At 41.1% G+C, this 23,621-nt stretch overlaps 1 protein-coding gene across 4 annotated transcripts in view; it reads left to right on the top strand.

Moving 5' to 3' along the window:
* Positions 1-23,621, top strand: part of LOC149197817 (phosphoesterase) — a 418,111-nt gene that overhangs the window by 260,087 nt on the left and 134,403 nt on the right. Inside the window, exon 10 of one of the 4 annotated variants that reach the window (XM_089405983.1) lies at positions 17,231-17,300. The exons of the other annotated variants lie outside the window; for them this stretch is intronic. Within the exon in view, the coding sequence (XP_089262109.1) occupies positions 17,231-17,285 (55 nt within the window). The 3' untranslated portion in view covers positions 17,286-17,300. The remainder of the gene's footprint in view (positions 1-17,230; positions 17,301-23,621) is intronic. 4 annotated transcript variants of the gene reach the window in all.

Below are 23,621 nucleotides of genomic sequence, written 5' to 3'. Positions count from 1 at the left end.
CCTTCATAAATAGAACAAGGGTTATGGACTAAATATAAAAAGAGGTTTTATTTATTTACCATGCATCTACTTTATTTATATTTTTATTTATTTACCATACCTTTGGAGTAAGTATAAAAAGACGTTTTATTTATTTACCATACCTCCACTTTACTTATATTTTTATTTGTTTACACCCTTGCATGTATATAAGGTGACTTATGGAGTAAATATAAAAAATGTTTTATTTATTTACCATACCTCTCATTTATTTATATTTTTATTAATTTACCATACCTCTTTTATAAATATGGTATTTGGGCCTTTGGCCCATAGGATTCACTTAAATAAAACCTATTCTTGAAAATGGGCGAATGGATTCACTTAAATAAAACCTATTCTTGAAAATGGGGGAATGGAAGGTTGTAACTCCTAATTTCAAGGGCTAAATTTACCTTTTTTACCCTCCCCTTTAAAATAAGGTGGGCTATTTGAGGTGATTTATAAAAATGTACTATGATACAAAATATTCGCCCACTAAAAATTTAAAACCCCTTAATTTTGCCAAAGGGCGAACATTCGCCCCTAAAATTTTCTATGGCTGTTGAGTCAGTCGCAGGGATCCAGTGGGCAGGGATCATGAGGATCAGGAGGTACATCTATGAGGATGTCAGGTCCGTCAGTGAGCAGTGGCTCACCGAGCCAGAGGGGTGGTGCTCCGGGCAGCATGCAGAGCAGTTCACTAGGGAGTCCACCGATGGACAGTTCACACGGTACCTCAGCCTCTACAGGTTCAGGTGCAGGCAGGAGGACAGCAGACAGACAGTCAGGAGTTCAGGCTCTTGATGATGATGAGGAGGAGGAGTTTCATTCTCCGGTGGGAGAAGTGCACTCAGGGAAGAGGAAGCCCAAGTGGCTTCAGGACACCTTGAGAGATGCCACATCTGTTGCTGAGCCGAAGAGGCCGGTCAGAGAGAGTAGACCACTTGAGAGGTTTTGTAGCTATATGGCGATGGTTACCAACATCCTTGACTCTGAGCCTTCTAGCTATGAGGAGGCAGCTAGCCAGGAGGTCTGGAGAGAGGCCATGCAGAAGGAGTATTCTTCTATCATGAAGAATGATGTTTGGGAGGTGGTGCCGAGGCCTGAGGGCAAATCCGTGGTTACTTCCAGATGGCTTTACAAGGTAAAGCATGCTGTAGATGGCAGCATTGAGAAATTCAAAGCGAGGTTTGTGGCTAGAGGGTTCTCCCAGGTAGAGGGAGTTGATTATGAGGAGACCTTCGCTCCCGTGGCTCGATATACTTCGATCCGCTCCATTATATCGATAGCAGCAGAGATGGGTTGGAAGATCCACCAGATGGATGTGAAGACTGCATTTCTCAATGGCTTCATACAGGAGGAGGTGTACATTGAGCAGCCACAGGGCTTTGAGGTGCATGGGAAGGAGTCCCATGTGTGCAGACTGAAGAAGGCCCTTTATGGCCTAAAGCAAGCTCCCAGAGCTTGGTACTCCAGGATAGATACATATTTGCAGGGGATGGGTTTCACAAAGAGTGAGGCAAATCCGAACCTTTACTTTATTGTGATTGGTGAGGAGCCTCTCATTCTGGTGCTGTATGTGGATGACTTGATCATTACAGGTGCAGAGAGACTCATAGAGCACTGCAAGAGAGATCTTGCAACGGAGTTTGAGATGAAGGACATCGGCTTGATGCATTACTTTTTAGGCTTGGAGGTGTGGCAGGAGGAGGGGCATTTCTTCCTGGGGCAGGGGAAGTATATTGTGGACATCCTTAGCAGATTCCACATGGAGGATTGTAGACCCATGTCGACACCGATGATCACCAACTGGAAGAAGCTTCATGCTTCGGATTCCGAGTTGGTGGATCCTACATTGTACAGGCAGCTGATTGGTTCCTTGATGTATTTGGTCAACACTAGACCAGATATCTGTTTTGCAGTCAACATGATGAGTTAGTTTATGTGTGAGCCTAGGAAGGTTCACTGGGTGGCTGCAAAACACATTTTGCGGTACTTGCAGGGGACAGTGGATTATGGTCTGGACTACAGGCAGGGAGATGGAGTGAGATTGGCAGGATACACTGATTCTGATTGGGCAGGTTGTGCTTTTGATAGGAAGAGCACTTCAGGGTGCTGTTTTGGGTTGGGTTCAGCAGTAGTGTCATGGTTCAGCCGGAAGCAGCAGTCAGTAGCACTGAGTTCAGCGGAAGCAGAGTATATGGCAGCCAGCCTAGCTAGTTGTGAGGCTATCTGGCTTCGCAAGATGTTGTTTGGCTTATTTGGTCAGCCATTGAGACCTTCAGCGATTTACTGTGATAATCAGAGTTGCATTAAACTCACGGAGAATCCAGTATTTCATGACAGGTCAAAGCATATCGGGATCAGATATCATTTCATCAGAGACTCTGTTCAGAAGGGAGCTGTGAAGCTTGAGTATATTTCCTCTGATGAGCAGGTTGCAGATATTCTTACCAAAGCCTTACCACGGGGCAAGCATGTCTACTTCAGAGACAAGGTGGGTGTGGTGAGGAACACCTTCCTCGGTAAGAGGGAGTGTTGAAATTTGGTACTGGAGGACAGGTGGTTCACTTAGGCTTTGATCTTTGGCTTAGATAAAAGTGTCCAAAAGAATTTAATTTTTCTTCTAAAGTGACTTTATAATTTTATAAAGTTAAATCTAATTTAAAAGTGACTTTAAATGATAAAGTTACTAAGTCTAATTTTAAAGTGACTTTTATAAAGTCAATGAAAAATTAGAAAGGAAAAGTGACTTTGGAAATAAATGACTAAGTGGGTCTTTATTAAAGTGGGGTGAATTAAAAAATAGAAAGTGAGATTTAAATGAGCATTTAATCTCAGCCATTGATCTAAATCTATTTCAGCCATTGGATTTAGGATCACCCAAAAGTCACTTGGAGTTATATTAAGGGAGGAAAAGGAGGAAAAGATCACATTCGATTCAATTCTTTCATGAGCAGATTGGGAGAAGGAGAGCAAGAGAGCAAGAGAGATTTCTGAGCAGGGAGGAGAAGGAGACAGCAGCTTGGCACACATTCCAAGGCAGTAGTTGAGCAGATTTGTACAGCTGATTCAGCACACAGTGAAAGGCAGATTTTGGCACGATTTTCGAGGAGTGGTTTGCACAAAAATCGAGGAGCAGTTTGCTGGTTTTTCTGCACACAAAACGGAGGCCGTACAACATTTATTGCTGTCCTGTTTGCTATAATTTCCAGATTGCTGTGAGGCACGGGAAAGGAGATAAGTTGTAAATTTGCTTGCTGATTTTTTGCTGAATATTTCTCACTGTAAAAGGCAATTTTCAGAAATAAAGAAGAGCTCTCAAACTGGTTTTCCCCAAGAGTTGTAGGGGGTTTTTCCAGGGTCACATTGACCAAAAATCTCAGTGTTTAAATGTGTTTTAATGGCTGTTTATTACTGCTGATTTTTATTTCTGCAATTTCCAACATTCTGTAAAATTTCCAGAATTTGTGTTTTCAGCAAATTTATTTTTTTCAGCTTGTTAAATGTATGGTTATGGGAAAGGGCATTTAACTATATGGGAGAAATAAGGAGAAACTGAAAACCGGGGTGGGAAATGAGAAATTTCTACAAAGATTAACCATATCGACAGTCACAATGTCAGAGGTCCAATACATTGGAGCATGCATCGTCGAAGCTCAGAGGAGATCAGAACATCAATGATCGCAACATAAGAACTTCTTCAGTGTTGAACCTTTAAAATGTTGTGATATTGATAAGCATCGATAGCATTAAAAGCGCCGAGGAATTCCAAAGAAAACTTAACAGAGGATTTTAGTGTAAAACCAAAGGTGTGTAGACCCTTTTCTCTCTCATCTAGCAGGGCACGTGGCGGCATCAGAGGTCCTGCGTATCAGAGCATCAGGCATATCGACAATCGAAGAATCAAAACTTCTTCATGTGCAAACCTTTAAAGAGTTGCGATATGTTAAAACGCGATAGCATTAAAAGTTGCTAGGAATGCCAAAAGAGAAATAATAAAGGAATTCATCGCAAAACCAAAGGTTGGTGAGCCCTTTTCTCTCTCCTCTAGCAGGACCCATGGTGGCAAATGATTGGCTCCAATAAGGGACAACTGGCAGCTGAAGTCAACATAACACGGTGGTACGAAAGGACATGAGGCAGGCAGTTTTGGCATTTTAAGGTGGTCTAATGGGCCATATCTGGGTGGAATGTGTCACCACTCAGGAGTCGCCACGTGGCAGTGATGATGTCATATCGAAAGTCAGTGGCCGGAGGATATAGGATGTCGGCACTTAATATTAGTTGGCAATTGAAAAAGGCCGATAATGGGGCTTCCGAAGTGTTGGCACTTGGTCGAAGAACTTATAGAACCAAGGGCTCTAAGCTGTTAACAAAGGAAAAAGGGCTCCCCACAGAATGTTAAAGGAATTAGCGCCTTAAGGCCAAGCCTCCGGTCACCGCACCCGGTCCTATGGTGAAAGATGCGATAAGGAGATAAGGAGAAGGGGCTAAAGGCCAATCAGAACTTCACATTTTCATAATGTCTTTTAAGAATAAAGTTTCAATAAGGCAGAACTCTGATATAGCACTATGGAAATAATACAAGACATATTGGGCTCCGATACAGGGGATCTATTCATAGAGAGAATTGTCCTTGGTGGAGTGTGTAGGTGGACTGAGAATTAATTCTCAGTATGGAGAAAATAGTCAAAGTGCCCATTCTCATAGTTAATACAGAGGAAGTGACCAAGACAGACGCAACAACAACATGGAAGAGCCATGTTGAGGTATAATGCGCAGTATGGACACAAAACAGTGTTGGAAATACTGAAAGGGGGGGCGAATCAATATTTCTTTTCAATTGTACTTTTACCAGTTAGATCACTTATATTTAGAACACAAAATGAACAATAGAAATAAATGCTTTTATTAATATAATCTTCACAATTAATCAAGTACAATATAGGTAGGGCTCCAACTCTAGAAGAAGACACCTAGGCTCCAACATGGAATGTGCCAAGCACCTACTTGGACTTTAGTGGGGCTCTGACCTCTAGGGCTTCGACCCTATCTTATCCAAGGCACCAACCTTGAGTTTAGGAGCACCAACTCGAAGGGCACCAATCCTATAGCTTCACTTTGTCAAGGTATGTTTTGTTTCACGACTTCTAAAGTCTTCTTCACCGAGCCCTGTCAATCTTCAGTTATCCCTTCACTTAGTCTCCACGTCATGTCATCAATGACAACCTTGTCATACAGAAAGTGTCACCACTATTCTTCATAATACCCAATCAATCTCTTCAAGTTACCTCATCATGACATCAACATTGCATTATGATCTTCAATACAACACTTCAATGTGTCTTCAATGAACTGCACCAAGTTCTGCACTAGCTCTAATAATAGTTTTGGACCTTCTTCAAATTTGGTCCAAGGTTAGTCCCAAAGATTGCTTCAAGTTACCTCCAGAGTTCTGTACCAAAGTTTGCACCATGACTTCTGCGCTACACCAATTTTTCAACACCAGATTATCTGAAGGCTACTGGACCACTACTGCACCAAGACTTCAATGCTAGATTGTGACAATTATTCTTTACAAATGTCCTTGCATGACATTGCACCAGACCATTGTTCAAACTGTTCCAATACTTCTACATAAGGATTTATACACCATACTGCATCGTCTATTCTGCACCACACTTCTCCATCAATTCTACACCAATGTTCTTGCACTAAGACTTCAACATTGCACCAAGATTTTAGTATTGCACCAAGACTTCTGCACCACAGCTTCACCAATGTCCTTATTGCACCAAAACTTCAGCAATAATATTTTGGCACCATGCTGCACCAATTTACTGATCCGAATTTTGATATGCTGCTATAGGCCCGAATATGATACCTCAGGTCCGAATTAATATGCTTTTATATCACCAAAAGAGGTCTCTGAAGGAGGGCTGCTATACCATCAAAAGAGTCTCTGCCATAGGTCGAGGAGAGGGCTGCTACAGATCCGAACCAAATCACCAAGACAACAGTAATATATCTTAACTGAAAACTTTACCATAGTTCGCACAAATCACAAGACCAATAACTTTTACCCATTCAGAACACTTCTGGAATAATCATACAGTCAATAGTCCGAGTGGCACACAGTTCGAGCTTGTCTGGTCTGAGCACAATCTATTTCCACAATCCGAATTTGTAATCACAGTCAAGATATAAGAGGTGAATACTTTAGACCATCCACAACCCTTCACAGATCTGCAATTATGGTGTAATCAAACCATCCACACCCCTACACAGATCCGAAGTTATGGTGTAATTCAGACCATCTACAGCCCTTGACTGTCTTCACACAGATCTGGAAAGTAGTTAGACCATCTGCAATTAGATATAGTATCCTCCTCCAAGTTCGGTGTAAGTTCATAGGGTGTGAACTATGAACTCTATATGCTTCTTGTCCTTTTCAAATCTGAAATCTTTGTGTGTCCAAAATGACAGGCTCCTTGTATATATATATACCCTTTTGATGAGGAAAACCGAAAGGATGTGACCCTAACTGAGGCCGACATGTCCTAGAGGGATGAGGTCGGCTCACTGGTCATAAATATATATTTTTAACTTGGAAATTCGATATCTCACAAACTACTAGGAGTTTGAAGGCATATGAGGGCTTGTTGGAATGACAAAGTTATGCTCTAAAAGATGGTATAAGAATCACATTGAGAGGCTACCTCTAAGGTAGTGAAAATTAATGTTCTTCGTAACTGTCCTTATTTTGTGCATAAAATATTTGGAACAATATGAGGAATGTTTTGGGACAGCATGGCTTCTCCATTGTTTTGCACTAATAATGTTATCATGTTAGTATCTAGCATCTTGATGAAGGTATAGCATCATATACTCAATTATAGTGCAGTAATATATCATAGTAGAACCTTTAATAATTTGTCAAAGACACTAAAGTAGTCTTCCATTTATGTCAAAGTGTGGTCATTCTTTAAAGAGTATGACATTATCATGTGCATGATTTCATCAATTATAGTCCTCCACTTCAAAGGCTTGTATATTGGCACCTAAGGTCTAGATCACTAATGAAGGCACATGATTGGCACTCAACAACATTATAGTTAGTTCAAGGACTTGTTCGAGCAAGACTTCTTCATTATTGCTTGACATCTTCTTCAAACAAGAGTTTTGAACTCATCATTTGGAACCAGGCATCTCAAGAATATTTTCCATCTCAGAGAGTGCCATATTGATCTGAAATGGGGACCTAAAGGCTTCTTGTCATGCTTATAAGAACTTCTCCCACTCCAAAGCTTATATATTCCCAAGATCTATGCTTATGATTGATAATTTGCGGAATTAAAAGAACTTGAAATAGGTGTATGCTTGTGTTTGCCTTTAACTGTTAAGTGCTTTAAGTTGATTTGCTTAAACTGATATAAAAACATATAACAACAAATAATGCAAATAATAACCAACACACATAACAACAATATAATTAGGAGTTCACCTAAACCTCTTGGGCTACGTCTCTGTGAGCTCTAGTCAACTCAGCTAGGCTCTTTGGGATTATGGTAATGCTCCTTTTACAAGTTCCACACTCAACTCCATTGGTTTACAACTGAACCTATGGGTTTAGAATACCATCTTATCCCTCTGGTTGTCCATACTTTGCAGACAGTTCTAGGCTTCTCTGGACTAGACTCCTTCAATTAGTGCTCTGAGCTATCTTGAGCTCTAGCTTGCACCAACTCCCTCAGAATTCTTTTACTGTCTCTGGAATTCCTTCTTCTATCTTCAGCACACTTTGGACATCAACAATAGCTTGATCATTTGATCTCTTCACTGTTTTGAAACTTCATTACCGCTTCATGGCTCTTAGAAGTCTTTAGGGTTTTCTGAACTCCATCTCAATGGATTCAATGGTCCCCTACAGTCACCTCGACTATTGGAACCTTGAGAATGAATGCTGGCTCTATTCTTTGGCACTGCCTCCAACCTTTGGCGGCCTCTGCTTTTGCTCTCTCCTCTAGCTCTTGGCTCTGGCTCAACTCTGGCTCTCATGAGCGTCTGGGTTCGCGCGACCTCCATGTGACTCTTCGTCAATTGAGCTCTCTGGTTTCGCTCGACCTCCAAGCGACTCCAAAACTCCCCCTGTCAATTGTGCTCTTTGTGTTTTTGTAACCATTTGGTTACAATCGCCTAATGCATGGAACACTGATTGTTCCATAAAAGAAGCAGTTTGCAATTTGAATGAACTGTTGGTGCGGGAAACCTGGTTATTTGGCCTTCCTCCTGCCATAATCCCGTAAACATCAGCATAACGGAAATACACACGAAAAACACATCATGAGCTGTTTAACCGGAACTCAAAATGCATTCAATCGCATTGATAAACCTATCAAGTCCGTCTTGTCATTGCAAATCGCAATCGCGCAGGCGTAAGGCCAAGAAACCCAAATACACAGAAATACAAAGAAAATCGGCAAATCTAGATTTCAAATTATATGCAATCACGTTTATAAACCTCCTCGGGCTCGTGCCTCGATCGCATATCGCAATCGCAATAGGCATATGTCAACGACCCTTTATATGGTTGCGATCCCGATCGCCGATCGCGCTATTGGCGCATCGCATTACGCATATCGCAATGTCCAACGGCCCGAGGTCTGTGCGACGTCCGCTGTATGGTTTCGATGCGATATATATATATATATCACCAATGTCGATTGCCGATCCCGCTTTATCGCTATCGCGAGTCGCTCTGCCCGGGTTTCGATATCACATGAAGGACTTCCTCCGATGCGATATATCGGAGATCGCTATCAGGGAGTTCTTCCGCCTTTGCTCAAGTCCTCCATTTGAACCTTTTCCAATGTGATTTTCTTTAAGAGATGCATATTCTCCATGAAGTCCCATTTAACAAGAAAATGCCTCATTTTCAAAGGACAATGGGCAATGTTCTTTTTACAATATCTCCTTCATCCGAAGTTCGTTTTAGTCCATTCAAATTGCATTAGATTCAGAATGAAGAGATCTTTGCAATGAGACTATTTCCAAGAGCATCCTTTGACTTTCATTTTCCTCTATGAGGAAGATTTTTAGACTTAGAAGTCTATTCTAGATCCATTTTGGATCATGCCTTTCGACTAAAAAGCTTTTGGACTCCAAAAGACTAATATACTGATTTGAACAGTAAATGAGAGTACCTCACCCTCTTCTTTCAGCCTCCATACACTTGCCTTGCATAGTGCCTCTGAACCAAAGCCTTTGAACACTGTTTTTCCTGGATGTGCTGGTCCTCCTAGGAAGAACTGTCTTCCTCCTTGAATTCATGCAGAACTCCCATTGAGAAGGTTACAAAAGGTAGTTTGAACTTCTCTCCCTCGATCATTGATCCAAGGTGGCTCAAACAAATGTGAAGTTACATCTTCTTTACAAAAATTTTCATTTGTATTTGTTTGACATATTGTCAACCACCACTGTTAACAACAATAGAATTACAGACAACAATTGGATGGCCTAAACTCTTGCTTCATCCAAAGAAACAGATTTCACATCTTGTGAACACCTCCATGTCTTTACATCTATATACAAATGATTGACCAGATAACAAGCCAATAAAACATGTCTTTAAGACAATTGACCCTTCCAGTCAAGCATGTAGAAAAAGAATTCTACAGTTCTTTTTCAAAGATGAAACACTTCATCATCATCTCCATCTTGGAGACCAAATCAACTTTTGTCAAGCCAATATTGCATTACATGCATGTTTACAACAAAGCAATCAACCCTTCAAGTTAATCACACATACATGTTTAAATACAAGGAAATCATTAACATCCATGTGTTCATGCATATCATCTTTTAATTTTCGCTTAAGCACACTGTACTTTCGAAGCTGAAATGAATATAATGTTGTAGCAATAAAGTGAGTCTCATACTCAACTTTTCCATTTACCTTCTTGGTAAAAACCCGCAACTTACATCTCATTAACAAAGAAATGCAAATAGATGCGATACATTTCTGTTCGCATCAAAAGATATGCAACTTTAATTGGAATAGAACTCTAACCATTTCTTACCAATCCATTTCAAAGGTCCTTCCTTTGTCTGCACATCAACAACATGTGAATCATCTTGAAACACATCATTTATGGAATCTTTCTTTCCGTTCCTGCCATTCTTTCTTTCCACCTTCGTCAAGTTTCATGGAAGGATTTGCAACGATATGTCCTTGCTTATGGCAGTGAGTGCGAGACATGTGCATCTTCTTGACAGCATGATTTGCCTTGTCCAATGGGCCTTTGGCTTGTTGCTTCCTTTCCTTCAAAAGTTTCCTGTATGTGGCCATTCTCTTCCAACATCTAGAAACATTATGGTTGACCAAACTACAAAAGGAACATGCAATTCTTTTCCCATGCTTATATGGAAATTTATCATGCTTTACATAATCAAAATGAACATGATTGGAACCAGATTTATACTTTTCTCTTTCACCTTTATTACCTTCATGAGGAGGTGAATTGAATGAAGAAGTAGCTCTCTTTGGAACACCATCAACCTCTTCAATGGTTTCAGAGTTTCCACAACTCTCTGGTTCAAGTGTATGCTGATATACACCTTCTTTCTGCAAAGTATGCTTCACACTATTGCATTCCCCAAGAATACATTCTTCACAATCTTGAGGTAGAAGACCTGCAATGAAACTCCTCTTTGGAGCTGTTTCAATGGTCTTCATGGCAGCTTTGGAACTCTCTCCATAAGCTTGTCCATAGCCAAGACCCAAATACTTAGGCCTTTCCTCAACTATTATTGGCTCAACAATACCCTATGCATGTTTGCCTAAGCCTTTTCCTTCATAACCCAACTTGGACATTAACTTGTAACGTATGCCTCTGGTATGTTTTTCAAAAGAACTAATATAAACATTCTTAGAGAAAATTGAAGACAAACTGGAATTATTTACCTTTTCTTCAAGCTGATACTTGACTAAGGCTTCTTTGGTAGCAAAGAGCTGTGTTTCCAACTCATGTATCATTTTCAGGTTCATATTTGCAATATGAAGTTGCCTCTCCATTTCCTGCAATTTGTCAGAAAGCAACTGCTTCTCTTCCTTCATGGAATTCAACTGCTCTCTATGTATGGTGCTCTTCCCTCCATCCTTGTACATTTTTCTCACCATATCCATCATGGTGAACAATTCTTGCTTCATGTCTTCATCAAAGAATCTTGTGAAGAAAGAAGAATTTGAGGACTCACTTGTAGAAGTTGTCATTATCAAAATGAACAAAAGAACTTCAAACAGATTAAGAAGGAGCTTATTCAGGCAACCTTTTGCAACAAACCTCTTGTGCTTCAAGGATTGCTTTGAGGTTTTTTGAGATAAGAAGAATGCCTTCAGCCCTTCTTCCTTCTTGTCCTCTCCTGGACTTAGCTATCAATAGCTTTCCCTTCACCTCTGCAAACTTAAACAATAGTTAGTTTACAAATAATCAAACAACAAAATCCTTGCTATTGTTTGAACAACTTTCAAGTCAAACAAGCATATATTGGTACCACTTGCATCATGATACCACCTACTTCATGATACCACTTGCTTTGGGTTGACCAACTCTAATATAACCAGCTCTGATACCACCTTCTTTGAAGGTGGGGTTAATCAACCTGATGCTTTGATACCACCTGATCTGAAATGGGGACCTAAAGGCTTCTTGTCATGCTTACAAAAACCTCTCCCACTCCAAAGCTTATATATTCCCAAGATCTATGCTTATGATTGATAATTTGCGGGATTAAAAGAACTTGAAATAGATGTATGCTTGTGTTTGCCTTTAACTTTTAAGTGCTTTAAGTTGATTTGCTTAAACTGATATAAAAACATATAACAACAAATAATGCAAATAATAACCAACACACATAACAACAATATAATTAGGCGTTCACCCAAACAACTTGGGCTACGTTTCCATGAGCTCTAGTAAACTCAGCTAGGCTCTTTGGGATTATGGTAATGCTTCTTTTACAAGTTCCAACTCAACTCCATTGGTTTACAACTGAACCTATGGGTTTAGAATATCATCTTATCCTTCCGGCTATCCATACTCTACAGGCAGATCTAGGCTTCTCTGGACTAGACTCCTTCAATTAGTGCTTTGAGCGATCTTGAGCTCTAGCTTGCACCAACTCCCTCATAATTCTTTTACTGTGTCTGGAATTCCTTCTTCTGTCTTCAGCACACTTTGGGCATCAACAATAGCTTGATCATTTGATCTCTTCGCTGTTTTGAAACTTCATTACCACTCCATGGCTCTTAGAAGTCTTCAGGATTTTCTGAACTCCATCTCAATGGATTCAGCAGTCCCCTACAGTCACCTCGACTATTGGAACCTTGAGAATGAACGCTGGCTCTATTCTCTGCAATTGCCTCCAACCTCTGACGGCCTCTGCTTCTGCTCTCGGCTCTAGCTCTTGGATCTGGCTCTCAGCTTTGGCTCTCACGAGCTTTTGGGTTTGTCTGACCTCCAAGCGACTCTTCGTCAATTGAGCTCTCTGGTTTCGCTTGATCTCCAAGCGACTCCAAAACTCCCCCTGTCAATTGTGCTCTTTGTGTTTTTGTAACCATTTGGTTATAGTCGCCTAACGCATGGAAGACTGATCATTCCATAAAAGAAGTAGTTTGCAATTGGAATGAACCGTTGCCGTGGGAAACTTGGTCATTTGGCTTTCCTCCTGCCATAATCCCGTAAACAACAGCGTAATGGAAATACATAGGAAAAGTGCATCATGAGCCATTTAACCGGAACTCAAAATGCATTCAATCGCATTGATAAACTTATCGGGTCCATCCTATCATCGCAAATTGCAATCACACAGGGGTAAGGCCAAGAAACCCAAATACACAAAAATACAAAGAAAATCCGCAAATTCGGATTTCAAATTATATGCAGTCGCGTTTATAAACCTCATCGGGTTCGTGCCTCGATCGCATATCTCAATCGCAACAGGCATATGTCAACGACCCTTTATATGGTTGTGATCGCGATCGCCGATCGCCGATCACGCTATCGGCGCATTGCATATCACATATCGCAATGTCCAACGGCTCGAGGTCTGTGCGATGACCACTGTATGGTTCCAATGCGATATATATATATATATATATATATATATATATATATATATATATATATATATATATATATATTGCCGATGCCGATTGCCGATCCCGCTTTATTGCTATTGCGAGTCGCTCTGCCCGGGTTCCGATATCACATGAAGGCCTTCTTCCGATGCGATGTATCAGAGATCGGTATCGGGGAGCAGATCTAGTAACTCCAGTAGGGAGTGCATACGCTGGCCTAGTGCTGCGCAGAGGAGAGAGGAGGCAATTCGACAGTTCGTTGGCAAAGATGGAAGCTAGTGGGCTAAGAGATCAGGATTAGTTGGAGGGTGTATCCAACTATGTGATCTGGAAGGCAAGGATTTCATGCCTTTTGAATGAGAATGATCTCAAAACCTATGTCGACAGTGTGGTAGCTGTACCTGTGGATCCAGATCCGCTCAAGAAGTACAAGGCTAAGATTGATCTTCGACGGAATGAGAGATCACGTAGTGTGTTACATTGCCGACAAGGATATTGCTACACAGATGTGGGAAGCATTGGCCACGCTATACGAAGGATTTTCTGAGCAACAAAAGATGTACTTGGAGCAAAAGATGAGATCCACGCAGATGTAGAAGTGGGAACACATTGATCCATTCCTAACAAAGCTTCAGGAACTCTGAGACTCGTTTGTAGCTGTGGGGTCAACACCTCAACCTACTGAGATGGTGAGGCTACCCTTGAATTCAGTCTTAGAAGAATGGCAAGTGTTTGTCCAGAGTATCTTGGGCAGAGAAAGATTACCGGATTGGGAAGCGATGTGGGCCATTGTTCAACTGGAAGAGATGAGGAGAGACTTAGTGAAATGCAAACTTGATAACAACAACAACAGTGGGATGAAGCCCAGGAAGGAGGAAGAAAATGTAGCCCTCACATCAAAGAGGCAACATGAGCAACGAAGAAAGAAGAAGTACGTGTCGAAGATCAAGTGCTTCCAGTGTGGTGAATTTGGTCACTACGCTACACAATGTCCTCTCAAGAAGAAGGACAAGGACGAGAAGCATGATTTGAAGGCTGCATCTGCAAAGATCGAGGAGGAGTTTACCATGGTTGCCTAGATACCTCCAGGGGAGAGGTGGGATGATCTAGAAATGTAAGTTCAAAAGAACAACAGATGGGCAGGATCCTTGAGGAGTCCACTTCTTGGATCAAAACCTTGCTACGGGATCCCAGATCAGAAGTAGCAGGATGGACCATTGTCAGTTGGTGCAGACGAGTGCAAGAGTGACAGTTGCAGTAGGTAGGAACGCTAGAACTGAGCAGCGCAGAGCAGAGTTGACAACAGTGTAGTTGGAACTGTGCAAAGTCACCAGCAGCGCAGAGGCTTCAGAGGGTTAGCGCAGAGGCTAGCAGCAGTTAGAACTCCAACAACAAATGCATCATGTTGCACACCTGTTCAGTAATTTTGGATGCTTTTCCGTCGCTGATGCAGTAGCAGCAGTAGTTGGAGAAGGTTGCAGTGCGGATGCAGTGTTGGCAGCGGCAGGGCTAGCAACAACACAGATGCATAATTTACGAGGGTTGCAGATTGCACATCTGCTCTGGATAATGCAATTTAATATAGAAATGGGTAAGGCTCTTAGAAGTGAAGATACGAAACCTATTATACATGTCTCCTGTGAATCCGCTTAAGTATCCACCATCAATATCTTCTAAAGTGGTAGGGTTATCTTCCTTAGAGGTCCAAGGTAACGGCTTGCAAACCATGGGCAGATTGAATTTGATCGGAAGAATAGTGGGATCAAAACAGCACATCGCAAAGCACTTTGATAATTTCAAACCCTTACCCTCCTTAAGGGCAACAGGTAATTCATCAATATCGCCTTTTTTATCTGTGTTCAGAGCTATTAATTTGCGATCAACCAAGAGCTCTAACAAGCCTACCCCGATAGCATAAAAACTCTGAATGACTTTGCTTTTTGCCCCTTTAGGGGGACGATCCGCAGCTTTCGGCATTCCGAGATGATACGCTTGAACTCGTACTGCAGACTCCAGCTGTTGGATCAAAGTAGAGACCCTAACGAGAGGTAAACTCTGTAACAAATGCAGTGTTGGCAGTGGTAGGGTCAACAATGGTACAAATGTAGCATTTGCGCAGTAGTTGGTGCGGGACGATGTCAGACATTATTAGCGAAGAGGGAGATGTTACGAAGAAGGGTGATGCGTCAGTAGGTTGGATTACTAGAGCACATTCCTCGCTAGGAGGGAGTGTTGATTTCTGGTATCATTAAATGTGCTCAAAGCTTCAAAATTTGCGGGGAGGCTAGGACACATGTATTCCACCATACCCAGAAATCATTTTGGGAAATTGCAGCGGGAGACAGTTTTATTAAAATAATTAATTATTTTGAATAGGTGCCTAAGTCTAAACACAGGAAATTAAAATAATTAAAGGGTATGAGTTAAACTGGGGGTGAAACTTCTAGAAGAAGACGAAGATCGAGTCCAAATGATCTAAACCATTGATTAGGATCTGATCTTTGTCGTTGATTACTCAATTGGAGGATTATGAGAAGCACTTCGATGGGCATTTGGAAAACACATCGGAGAGAGATCAAGAGATCGAATTTCTCAGCAAGCGCAGTGCAACAGTTGCTAGAGTATTGATCAAGGTGATTTCTTGCATTGAGGGGCAGGGATAGTAGACTGGAGGAAGCTTTCCAGATCCGGGGAGTGCAATTTAGTGAGGCAGCGCAGTGCCACACAGAGGCAACATAAAGCTTCAGAGGGAGTTCGAATTCCAGCTAGGAGATACGAGATTTAGTGCAGGACGCTGAGGTGTGAGATTGGAAGGTATGGACTCTGGAGATTGAATTTCCAATTTGCAGGAGGTCAATAGATGGATTGACGAAGAGCCCAGCCAGAGTGACGCAGTTCTGTGTAGGGTTGAATCAGAAGCTGCGCAGAGGCAACGTGGGGCCAGTTATCAAGCCCCAGATAAGAATTGAATCTCCTAGAACAGTGTGAGATTTCTCTCACTAACCTTTTTGCCAGTTTCTCTTTGTATTGGATAGCCAGTTGGGCATCCAACAAATTGTACTCATATTTACTACCACATAATAATTAAAACCCTTAATGGATGCGCTGGTTTTCTCGCATTAGGTTTTTCCGGGGACATTTGTCAAAAAATAATGGTGTCATGTGTGTTATTTCTTTCTTGCTCAGATTCTTTTTTTCTGCATTTAATTTAATTGGTGAAGGCTGCAGTGTATTAGTTTCGGTATTTGCTGTAGGATGCAGTAAATAATTTGTTCTGTAATTTAACAAATAGAAGATGCTTAATCAGTCGCTGCAATAGAAATTTGGGTCTTCCAAATTTTCACATTGGATCCTAGTTTAAGATCAGTTTTGGATCAGTCTACATTGCAGTTTGTTGGGAGCCATTTGTTGGAGTTGCCTTGGGCATGAAGGAACTTCAACTAGGAGCAGATCCCGCTATGGAGTGATGTAGGTGTCCTAGTGTGGACAGAGTTGTTGTAGCCTATGGAAGCCAAGGAGGTAGGGATGACATTAGTGTTATTGGAACCGAACCGGTTCTAGCAAAACCCGTTGGTCTGACCGATTTGGAGGCAAAACCGGTTCGAACCGGAAATGATTGATTCTAAACTGATTCAACGAGGCAGTAAAAAAAACAAAGGCTTTTTTTTAATAGTTTTCCTAATTTCTAAACCTAATCTAGCCCCTCCTAAAGCTATTTAAACACTCCCAACCTTTCTATTCTACTCACACTATTCATTCGAGGCTCTTGCATTTCTTGAGCTAAGTTCGGTGAGGAGCATTTGGAAAGTTTTTTGCAGGGTTGTTCTAAGGGAGATTTGTTGCAGGTTTGAAGAGCCGATTATAGCTCTTTAGTGGTTATTGCCGCTGGTTGAAGATTTTTTTTTATTATGTTGGGGCTGCTACATAGTTGATTTTGGTGCTGGTTTTCTCCAAAATATTGAAGGGGTAAATCAAGGAAATTTCTGCCCTTTTTTTTTTTCTATTTTTTTCTCTTAAAATCAATTATTCTTTTCTCTGAAAAATTAATAACCCAGTGTTTTCATGCAGATTTGTAGGGGATGCTCTAGGGATGATTTTGGAGATAATTTTTTTAGCAAATTAAGAGAGAAATACAAAGGTAATATTTTCAACCATTAATGTTCTATTTTCTTCAAAAAACTATTTTTTTCTTCTCTTAAAATTTTGAAACTTCAGTTTTTTAAATGCAAAATTCAAAATTTCATATTTCTTCTATTTTTTTCTAAAAAATTATTGTAATTTGCAAAGTCATTTTGAGAGATTTCGTTGGAAAATTTGTGAAGTAGACTTTGGAGCCAATTGAAGAGTTTATTTTCAGCTTGGTTGGAGCTTCTTCTCTTCTCAAAATTTACAGATCTTCTCCATGTATTTCATTGTTTTTACTGCTCTTTTATTTTTCTCTAAAAAAATGTCATAAAATTCTAAAAACCCTAGGGCTTTCTATGCAGATTTTTCTATTCTTTCCCATGGCCCCCAAAAACAAGAATGATCCAGCTTGGGTTCACTATCATTTAAATGAACAAGGGGTAAAAGTTTGCAACTATTGTGGGAAAAAAGTTAAGGGTGGAAGGATCCATAGAATCAAAGAACACTTAGCACATTAGAGAGGGCAAGTAAAACCTTGTGAAAATGTGTCTGATGATCTTAAAGCATAGATGAAAAGTTTAATTGAATTCTACAATGAAGAGAAACAGAAAAACAAAAGTCTTAAAAAGGATATTGCCAAAAGTCAAAAGGATGATGTCATGTTTAGTGATTGTGATTTTGAAGCATATGTGCCCAGTTTTGAAGAATCCCCTAGTTTCCCTTCTAAAGTTGGAGAGGATAGTTCAAGTGGTTTAAACTTGAAGAGGACAACGATCTGTAAAGGGATTGACTCCTTTGTACCCTACACCACCCCTGGTTCTCAACCAACCCTTGATTCTAAATGGAAGAAAATAGAGAAGGAGGTTGCGTATGAATGCATTGTTAGATGGTTGTATGATGCAGACATACCTTTCAATGCTACTAACTCTGCATATTATTAGCCCATGATTGATCTATAGATTTATGTGGAGCAAGCTTCAAAGGCCCTATATTTCATGATATCAGGGGGCCAATTTACAAAATGAGGTTCAAAAAATAGAAGAGTACCTTACAAAGTTCAATCAATCATGGACCAAAACAGGATGCACAATTATGTCTGATGGATGGACTGATGGTAGATCTCGCACCATACTAAATTTCTTAATTGCTTGTCGAAAGGTACTATGTTTCTTAAATCTGATGATGCATCTGATCAGTTGAAGGATGCACCATTGCTATTTCGTCTTTTGGATGAAGTAGTTATGGAAGTAGGGGCTGAAAATGTTGTACAAGTTATCACAGATAATGCCTCTAACTATGTTCCAATGGGAAAGATGTTGGAGGAAAAACACCGCACCATTTGGTGGTCTCTCTGTGCAACCCATTGTTTAGACCTCATGCTTGAGGATATTGACAAAATTGAGTGGGTGAAGAAGTGTGTGGAAGATGCAAAATCCATAACCAGGTACATCTACAACCACTCATGGGTTTTGAACCTTATGAGAAAGCACATAGGGGGTAAAGAGCTTGTTCAATCAGCCATCACACGATTTGCAACCAACTTCCTTTCGTTGCAATCCCTTGTTCAACAAAAAACAAACTTGAGGAAGATGTTTTCATGTGATGAATGGAATTCATCTCAGTGGAGCAAAAAGGCAGAAGGGAAACAGATGGTTGACCAAGTATTTGACAAAAGATTTTGGTCAAAGGCAGAGGAGATTGTGCTATTTAGTGAGCCTCTTGTCAGAGTTTTGCAGATGGTGGATAGTGATAAATCTACTATGGGTTTTGTTTATGAGGCCATGGATCAGGCCAAGGAACAAATAAATGCAACATATGGGGATAAAAGACAAAAGTACATTCCTCTATGGAGAATCATTGATGAAATATGGAACAAACAACTCCATAGACCTTTACATGCAACCGACTACTACTTAAATCCAAGTTATGCAATTTTGGATTTCAATCCTCATTGCTTACAAGTTATAAGTTTTCACTTTTGCTTTTAGCTTTTAGTTTTGTTGACTTGATGAATATGTTTTTGTTTTCTGAATTTTGAAGGTACCATTACACTACAGATTTTGAGGCTGATGTGGAGGTTTTAGGGGGATTGTGTAAATGCACTGAGCGTGTTGATTTCTGATAGCATCGAATGTGCTCTAAGTCTCAAATTTTGTAGGGAGGCTTAGGCACATGTATTCCAAAGAACCCAGAAAGCGTTTTGGGAAATTTCACCCGAAAAGAATTTTATTAAAATAATTAATTATTTTTAATGGGACCCTAAGTCTAAACTTAGGAAAATAAAATAATTAAAGGGTATTAATATAAACTGTGGGTGTAGCTTCTAGAAGAAGACGAGGTTGAAGCAAAAATGATCTTAGCAATTGATTAGCTTCTAATCTGGGCTGTTGAATGTTAACGAGGAGATCATTTAAGGAGACTTGAGTGTCATTTGGAAAGACACACAGAGTGAGTTCAAAAGTTCGATTTTCTGAAGCAGAGCAGTTGCCGGGAGAATATCGATAGTGAGCTTGTGTAGTGAGGGGCAGGGATAGTTGGGTTGGAGTATCTTCTCCAAAGTCTAGAATATGCGACAGAGAGGTAGAGAGACACCAGGAGGCAACGCAAGACCCAAGAGGGGTTGATGTTGAGCCAAAAGGGCTCAAGCAAAGGTTGACACTGAGCCAGAAGGGCTCACACAGAATTAGCGCAATCCTTCAAGCAAAATTCCGAATTTGTTGAGAGCGTTGACATTTCTGAGTCGGGAGGGCTAGAAATTGCTCCAGAAGGCAAATCGATTCTCAGTTGAGCTGACACAAAGCCTTAGACGCTGACACAGGGCCCACGTAGCGGCAACGCAGAAATAAACGGGGACACGTTGGTTTAGCTGACGGATCAGGTGGAAGTTGCCGAGTAGAGTGAGGTAATCTCACAAATTTCTTCTGCCAGTTTATTTCTCTATAACTGGATTGTCGGGAGGGCATTCAGAGTTGTATTCAGAAAACCACTGCATAATAATAAAAACCCTCAGAGCTGCTACACCGGTTTCCCCACATTGGGTTTTTCTGGGGACATTTGTCCAAAAAATACTGTGTCATTTTTATTGTATCTTTCTCTATTGTTTTGTTCTTGTTTTGGGCATATTATTTAATTGGTGTAGGCTAGTGTGTATTGATTTCAATATTTGATGTAGGAAGTAGTAAATAATCAGTTTCAGTAATTAACAAATAGGAGAAGTTCAATTAGTTGCTACAGTAGGGATTTTGGTTTGCAGAATTTTCACATGGTATCAGAGTGAGTGCAGGTGAAGCAAGAAGAACAGTGCCAGAAACCCAATGCTGAGCAGAAGAGGGAAGTTGAAAACGTTGCAGGAGGCAGCAGTTCGAATCCCCATAGGGTTTGTGTAGTCCAAGCCGCGAGGGCAGAATTTCGAGACAGTCTCTCTTTTAGTGAGTCGACAAAGAGGAGGGCTCCCAGATCGAAATCTTGCCGTGGCAGAGGGAGTAATGCTGAAGTCTCAGCGTGAGGAAAAGCTAGTGGGATGCGGTTTTTCTGCAGATCGAAAGACGTTAGAAGAGAAGAGAAGCATAGTGAGGGAATTTTTCCTTAGAAGGCTTCCCGCTAAGAAGTCTGTTCTCTTATTGGCTGAGTAGCAACAGTAAGAGCAAAGAGGAGCAGTTCGACAGTTTTCGTGTCAAAAATGGAAACTAGTGGCTTGAGAGATCAGGACAGGTTGGATGCGGCATCCAACTACGTTATCTGGAAGGCGAAAATATCATTCCTTTTAAATGAGCACGCTCTCAAGACATATGTCGACAACATGGTGGATGTGCCTATAGATGTAGATCCGTTGAAGAAGTACAAGGCAGAAATGGTGAAGGCAAAGCGTATGATCCTCGACGGAGTGAAGGATCATGTTGTCTGTCACATCGCTAGCAGAGGGACTACTAAGGAGATGTGGGATGCATTGTCTATGTTGTATCAAGGATCTTTCGAACAACAAAAGATGTACCTTGAGCAAAAACTGAGATCTGCTCAGATGCAAAAGGGGGAGCATGTGGATCCATTCCTCACGAAGCTTCAAGAGACCAGAGATGAGTTATCAGTTGTGGGGTCTACACCTCAAGATTCTGAGTTGGTTAGACTGGCCCTCAATTCTGTCTTAGATGAGTGGCAAGTCTTTGTCTAGAGTATCCTGGGCAGGGCGGCTTTGCCAAATTGGGATGAGATGTGGGCAACTCTCAAGCAAGAGGAGTTGAGGAGAGACTTGGTCAAGGGTAAGCTTGACAGAAGCAGTAGCGGTGGGTCAAAGCCCAAGGAGGAGGATGGGAATGCAACCCTTGCATCGAAGGGGCAACAGGGGTAGCAGAGGCAGAAAAAGGACGTCTCAAAGATAAAGTGCTTCAAGTGTGGTGAGATGGGTCACTACGCAACACATTGTATTCTCAGAAAGAAGGACAAAGATGAGAAACACGATTCGAAGGCTGCACCTGCGAAGATCGAGGAGGAGTTCGCCTTGACAACCGAGATACCTCTAGGAGGGAGGTGGGCTGATTTGGAGTTGTAGTTCGAAAGATCTACAAGTGGGTAGGATCCTTGAGGAGCCCACCTCTTGGATCATTTCCATGCTACAAGAGCCCAATTTTGTGGTAGCAGGATGGGCTTGTGTCAGATGGTATCGTGGAGTGTCGAAGAGACAGTTGTAGTGGCTAAGAGCGCCAAAGTTTGAACAACGCAGAGGAGAGTTGGCAGTAGTGCAGATGGTATAGAGCAGAAGTTAGCAACAACGTAGAAGATTCAGAGGGTTAGTGCAGAGACTAGCACCAGTCAGGTTCTGACATTCACATGGTATCATACTGAACACAGTTAGTTCAGTAATTTGGGATGTTTTTCCGTTGCTGATGTAGTAGCAGCAATAGTTTGCAGTGCAGGGGCAGTGCCGACAACAACACAAATGCATAAACTTAGAGGGAGTTGCAGTACGAATGTAGTGTTGACAGTTGCAGGGTCAACAGTAGTAGAGATGCAGCATTTGCGCAGTGGTTGCTTGATAACATATCAGAAATCAGTAGTGCAAAGGACGATGTGAAGTCAGGGTGATGCTTTAGTGGGAGGCATTGCTAGAGCACATTCCTCACTAAGAGGGAGTGTTGAGTTTTGGTAGCATTAGATGTGCTCTAAGTTTCAAATTTTGCAGGGAGGCTTAGGCACATGTATTCCAAAGAACCCAAAAAGCATTTTGGGAAATTCCATCGGGAAATAGTTTTATTAAAATAATTAATTTTTTTAATGGGACCCTAAGTCTAAACTTAAGAAAATAAAATAATATAAACTGTGTAACTTCTAGAAGAAGACGAGGATCAAGCAGAAATGTTCTTAGCCATTGATTAGCTTCTAATTTGGGTCGTTGAATGTCAACGAGGAGATTATTTAAGGAGTCTTGAGAGTCATTTGGAAAGACACACAGAGTGAGCTTAGAAGTTCAGTTTTCTGAAGCAGAGTAGTTGCCCGGAGAATATCAATAGTGAGCTTGTGCAGTGAGGGGCAGTGATAGTTGGGTTGGAGTATCTTCTCCAGAGGCTAGGATACGCAGTAGAGAGGTAGAGAGACACTAGAAGGAGGCAACACAGGACTCAGGAGTGGTTGGCGTTGAGCCAGAAGGGCTCACACAGAAGCAACGGAGTCCTCCAAGCAGAAGTCCAAATTTGTTCAGGGAGTTTACATTTCTGAGCTGGGAGGGCTGGAAATTGCTTAAGAAGGCAAATCAATTCACAGTTGAGTTGACGCAGAGCCTTAGACGTTGACGCAGGGCCCACGTAGGGGCAACACAGAAATAATTGGGGACACGTTGGTTTAGCTATCGGATCAACCGGAACTTGCCGGGTAGAGTGAGGTAATCTCACAAATTTCTTCTACCAGTTTATTTCTCTGTAACAGGATTGCCGGGAGGGCATCTAGAGTTGTATTTAGAAAACTACTGCATAATAATAAAAGCCCTCAGAGCTGCTTCACCGATTTCCTGCATTGGGTTTTTCCCGAGGACATTTTTCCAAAAAATATTGTCATTTGTGTTGTATCTTTTTGTATTGTTTTGTTCTTGTTTTGGCATATTATTTAATTGGTGTAGGCTACAGTGTATTTGCTTCGATATTTGCTATAAGAAGTAGTAAATAATTTGTTTCAGTGATTAACATATAGGAGAAGTTGAATCAGTTGCTGCATTAGGGATTTTGGTTTGCGGAATTTTCATAGAGCGCATGGTCCGAGATTCCAAGACTCAAGATCAAATTCATAACAAGCTCTTGAATTTTAGTGAGAGTCTTGGTACCTTTGGAATTTCTATGGCTATAAGAAA

This window comes from Pinus tabuliformis, chromosome 2_2, assembly GCF_031772625.1.
Source record: "Pinus tabuliformis cultivar Carrire ecotype Pingquan chromosome 2_2, CPIR1, whole genome shotgun sequence".
Taxonomy (NCBI): Eukaryota; Viridiplantae; Streptophyta; class Pinopsida; order Pinales; family Pinaceae; genus Pinus; species Pinus tabuliformis.
This window is presented reverse-complemented; position numbering and strand designations above follow the sequence as displayed.